Raw genomic sequence first — 5,859 nt, 5'->3', positions numbered from 1 at the left:
GATCTAAAAGCTTAAACTTTTAGAAAGAACACACTTTTATTATTTAATTATATTTTCAACAATATATGGGGTAGATTTTCTTATTCCATTTTAGAGGCATAAACATGAAAAACTATGTTTGTATAAACATGATATAAGATTACGATTATGTATTTTGATCCCATCAATTCATCTTTTGAGAATTTAGAAAGCTTATGTAATAAGGAGTTTGACTTCTAGATAGTCACGTAGTTGTTATTTCACAAAGTCATTTTCTTTATTAAAGGAAATTAGGAATCAAGAAGAAAGATGATAATTTGAAAAATCAATGTGTATATATATATTGAGAAAAGATAATCATAAATTACTAAAGTCAATTTGAAGTACACTCCCAATATATTTGATGGTTTTATCGCCTTTTTTTAGGGTTAGGTTCTTTTTTTAAATTGGATCGAATATTCTTTAGATTAAAAATCAGACAAAAATGTGTTGATGTGGTAATTTGAATCATAAAAAATATTTATGTGCATTGAAAGAGTTGGGTATACGGCCATAAAGACTTTTTTGTCACTATTGATGAGTGTCTTGCGTAATTTTTACGTTACAAAATAAAGTTGTGCGACTTTTCTAAGAAAAAATATATAATAATTTTATAAAAAAGGACAAGGAAAACTTATTGCAGTCATTCACTATCCTGGAGCACTACTATTGAATAAAGAGGAAAATTGTAGTTTTAAAGTTGAGAGGAAAATAAAAACACACACTAGTGTTGCAATTTACTATATATATATACATTGATTTGGTAAAAAATTCTTACAACAAGAATTGGAATGTCACCATAAAGTTACTATAATTCCATGATGAATATTACAACTTAATTTTGACATACACATACTAGTAGAGAGTACAACATTTTATACCTAAAGTTGAGTAGAAAATTAAAATGTAAGAACTACAAGAAGTACAATATGTACAAATGAAAACAAAAAGGAATTTATTCCACCAGAAATATATGATCATCATCCAATTTAGAACACCAATAATTCCTCCTTAATGTCATATCCCATTTTCTCCAAGTTTGGATTAATAGCAAATTGTATCATAGGAGGTGGTCCACATGCTAATGCCAATGTTGTATGAGATGGTTGAGGTATATGTTCTCTGAGAATTGCTTCTGTAACAAATCCTGTACTATACTTCCATCCTTCTGTAATTGATTCTTGAACGACATACCAAACTTTAACTCTATCTGGGATTTGCTCTGCCCATGCATCGAGTTCCTCTTTGAGCAAAATATCGTCCTCTGTTCTGTTTGCATACACCACATACATTTCTGTGTCGTCTTCTGGATCTTTCAAAATTGATTGCATTACTTGATATACAGGAGTTATACCTGTTCCACCAGCTATCATAGCTAACTTCTTGGCAAACTTTTGTTTACCATGGACTAAGAAATTACCCTTGCCTTGATATTCAATGTGACCTAATGGACCTTTAACGTCGAGGAATGCACCTATTGGGAGAGAATCAAGATGTTGTGACATTTGACCTCCATTAGGGAATTTAGGGTGAACACCTTTGAAGTAGATTTTGACAACCAACTCGAAGAACCCTACTTCATCGACTGTGCTAGTAGGCGTGTAGGCACGCATGCAGAGTTTGTCATCAACTGTGGCACAGAGGAAAATGTGTTTGCCAACAGGTAAGCCTAAGACTTGATCCTCAGAGGGTAATGCAAATTTGAATTTTCTAACATCATGGGAGATGGATTGCTTGTCGACGAGTTTGCAAGGGATTTTTTCCCTTGGGATGAGAGCTACACTCCTTGTTGGTGTTTGAACAAGTTCCTTAATAGGTGCTAAGAAGCTACTAATGGAAGAGGATCCATGGACAGAAGTGTTTGGAGACGAATCAGACGTGTAACCAGTAGTTATGAGTTCACCAATCCTAAAGTCCTCCAATAGTTTCTTAGCCTTATCAGAATGAATTGCATCAAATTCCTCAGTACAATCAGTTCCAGCATTGATGAGAATGCTGTCAACACCACCAGGATGGTCTTTCAAGAAACGTGAGGCATCGTAGATATGTCCATGGACTATGATCCAAGCAGAGTCTGAAGAGTTGTGCTTCCTCACCTCAGACATGGAATACATCTTCGAAGCTGTGTTCATGAAAGGAGTTGAAATACTCTTCTTTAGTGTTGGAGGAGCCACTGCTGATATCTCCAAGTGTCTCTCCTTTGCCATCCATCCACCTGATTGGTTTCCAGGTTGGGTCGGGTGCTCAAACACTATACCAATCTCTCCCTTGTGAGGCTTGCACACATTCATCTTCACTCGAAACCAACAATTGTTCATCATTCCCTGAACATTACAACATCCATCACATAAAGTTAGAAAATTGTAAAACAAGTTACTCAATCCATCACTAACACTATCAAGTCAAATTAAAATAAGAGGTCTGGCGAGTGTCATGAGATCTGCTTACGTAATAGGAATTTTCATGACTTGTCGCATGAAATTCATGTGATCATGCATCTGCTTACGTAATAGGAATTTTCATGACTTGGGAAGTGTGTGGCTTAAATTTATCATCTATGGACCACACACCTAAAAAAAAGAAAGAATCTAAAACTATAACCAATGAAATTTTTTTGTTTTCTAGTTTTTTTGTTTTGGCATGTGAAATCACATGCTCTATCAATCTGCATATTGTAAAGTAATCATAAAAAGTAAAGTTGAAAAGGACTGAAAATTACTTTTCATCAAGGACTAGTTACATATATTTGACTTTACGCTATCAATTCAAAGAACTTGTAAAAGGTTAAGTGAATTTACCATGACGTTCCAAATAAGCTTCTCGGGTTGAGTATTGTGGGTCTCATCGATAGCTCGTACAGCAATTTCTTTAGCACTAAGCAAGTCGAGCACCTCAACCTCGAGTGACCAAAAGCACCAACACCAGTACTTGCCATACTTAGTTGGCTTCTCTGGGTGATCAAGTGTACACACACTCCATGTCTCTCCTCCATCCAAAGTCACTTCCACTCGAGTTACCTTTTTACCTCCACCTGTTACACAATCAACATCTCATCAATTCATAAATTCAATAGTAATAGTGTGTAATATGTTGGTTTAAGCATGTAATTGACTTTTCGGGATAAGTTCAGACGTGAATTTATGTCTGAAATTTCTTATTCAATTAATAATGTAACAATTTCCCCACTTGAAGGGTCAAACATGTATTTGAATCAAAATTGCAACAAGTTAGGCACGTTGATTATAAAAAAAATAAAGTCCTTATACCTAGGCATAATTAAAATAATATTGACTAGATCCATATAAAGTGACCACTTGAAAGTTTTCTAATTGAATATGAACATAATATAATATAATAATAATTCAACTTATTATAATATTGTTGAGGCAGCCTAAGATGCAGGAACTAAAGCAGTCAAAAAGATTCTGACATTTTAGGCAAATTCAATTTAAATATGTTTTTTAGACCGACTCTTCAGAACTAGGAAAGCTCCCCAGGTTTTTCTGTAAACCATTAAATAAATCTAACCATATTGTCCTTTTCTTGCTATTCTGTTTCACATAACCAAACAAGTTGATGACACCATCAAAAAGTTCATGCATCCACCTATTTTTCCTGTACTATCCTAATACAAAATATTTGTAAATACTACACTTTTAACTATAACTTTAATTTTTACGTCGTTTAAAAAAAAAAAAAAATTCTAGAATTTGTATGACAATATGAGATAAGAGAGGGTGAGGTTGTAATTAGCCGAAAACAAGAGGTACATATAAGGACGAAATAAAAACGTCAGAGTTGATGAAATTCGACAATACTAAGAAAATTCAGCAAATCAGAGATCTAATTGTTAAAATAACTAACCAGAATAAGCATAGCCTCTCAACGTGTAAGGTCGCTGAGTAGTCCACGCATTAATAGGCAAAATTTCTTCATGGCACGGAGTTGTAATGACAGAGTTGATGTTGAGCTCATTGATGATGTACTCTGGTTTGTACCACCATGCTGAAACAAAATGACCAATTTCAATATATATACAATAAATTTTGATTCTAAAATAGATAATTATTATGCATACCTTCAGCGTTAGCAAGTTCAGCGTCAACATGTGGAGGGAGAACTCTATTATCCTTGTAGTGATAATAGCTTTCAGATTCTTGTGTAGTGACTACAATCCTCTTTAACCATTTCACCATTCTTCCACCTATGAATCCCGGAATAATCATCCTTACCGGAAACCCATGGTCCGGGCTCAACATTTCTCCGTTTTGCATGTAAGCTACAATAATATCACGAGATGGATCCATGGCGAATTCCTTCTTTATACTCGTTCCGTACTTTGAACCTCCACCTCCAGGTAAAACATCTGAACCTTCGAAACAGATGTTAAGCGCGCCTTTTTTCTTACTATGAACACCGCACCGTTTCAATAAGGCGCGGAGGGGTACTCCGCGCCATACGGTAGTTGAAACGGCAGCAGCGCCCCAGTTGAAACCAATTGTCTGCTTAACCATATTCTGCTCTTTCCGACGATTGCCAGCGCATACAAGTGTGACAGGCAATTCACGTGAAGGAAATTCGTTAACCAGCTGATCCATTGTGAATTTCATTGGTCGTTTTACTAGCCCGGTAACTTCGACGCTCCAGTCAGACCAGGAGGCTTTGGGGACGGGGCCATGGTTACGGACGTAATGAAGTGGGACTGGGGTGATGAAACCGTGATGCATAAGTCGAGCCAAAGGGGGTTCGGAGTTGAATGGGTGTTTACCGGTGAGACGTATTAAGGAAAAGTTTCGTTGGATCCAATTATCAGCGGTACCTTCGTCTCTAGTATCGTGAATTGATGGTTCTAATTCAGTTTTACCTTTTTTGATCATTTGAACGTATTCATTTTTTTCGTCATCGTCATCTTCGTCTTCACTAGACGAGTAATCAAGGTAAATGGGGAGATTTTGTTGTTTTTGGAAAGGGAGTTCATGGTTGGATGACGGAGGGAAGTTGCAACCACGAACCGGGGAATCAGGCCTAGGCTTGAAATTACGGCCGACGCCTGATAAACCCGGTTCAAGGTGAGTGAACTGCCTGTTTTCAACAGATGCCGCCATTGATTATTGAGAAATTAAAAATATATATATATGAATGGGAAAATTTAGGAAAAATAGAAAAGAAAGAAGAAAGAAAAGAGATTTTTCTTTCTTTGTATTTAGATTTTGGTTGTTCTTAGTTTGGTTTGGGAACGAATATTGTGAGTGCGGAGAGTTGTGTTTATATAGAAACGTTGCGAACTGTCTCAACCCCATATTTACTATACATAAGTAGGACCCAAAAAATCGACACCAAAATTGAATTTTGATTACAAAAGTTTGTGACATCATCCGCAAAAATATAAATTGGTCTATACTTTACAATTTTACGACGTGAAGTGTTAAAAACAATTCTAAATTTGATGTAAATTATTAGTTTCAATCTTTTACTTGACCAATCAAATTTAGATACACTCTCAATCTGTCACATGATACAACAAGCAGTCTCAAACAAATTACTCTTGTATAAGCATGAAACTCTTAATAAAAAGTTGAGAAAAATGTTAACAACATCCTAAGCTTGACGGAAATTTAAGGGTGTATGAGATCTATTTAAGTTAAATTAGTCAAGTAAAAGATGTTCTTAAAATATTAATAATTCAAAAATAAAAAAACTAATAATTTACATTGAATTTAAGAGTGTTTTCGATACTTGATCCACTTTTAACGCGGCTGGGGTCAGTGAGAAAAAGGGGTGTTGTTTCTGAAATGGCTTAAATATATGCAGCTGTTGGTTAGGGCTAACAGCTGTTTCTTG

At 35.4% G+C, this 5,859-nt stretch overlaps 1 protein-coding gene across 1 annotated transcript; it reads right to left on the bottom strand.

Moving 5' to 3' along the window:
* Positions 1–746: 746 nt before the first annotated feature.
* Positions 747–5,231, bottom strand: NR3 (NADH nitrate reductase; the record flags this gene model as incomplete). Its single annotated transcript, NM_001288022.1, is given in 4 exon segments — positions 747–2,342; positions 2,817–3,049; positions 3,883–4,023; positions 4,097–5,231. Coding segments are annotated over 4 exon segments (2,736 nt in total). The 3' UTR covers positions 747–1,007.
* Between the last annotated feature and the right edge of the window lie 628 nt (positions 5,232–5,859).

Source organism: Solanum tuberosum, unplaced genomic scaffold (assembly GCF_000226075.1).
Source record: "Solanum tuberosum cultivar DM 1-3 516 R44 unplaced genomic scaffold, SolTub_3.0 scf00133, whole genome shotgun sequence".
NCBI classification, from domain to species: domain Eukaryota; kingdom Viridiplantae; phylum Streptophyta; class Magnoliopsida; order Solanales; family Solanaceae; genus Solanum; species Solanum tuberosum.
This window is presented reverse-complemented; position numbering and strand designations above follow the sequence as displayed.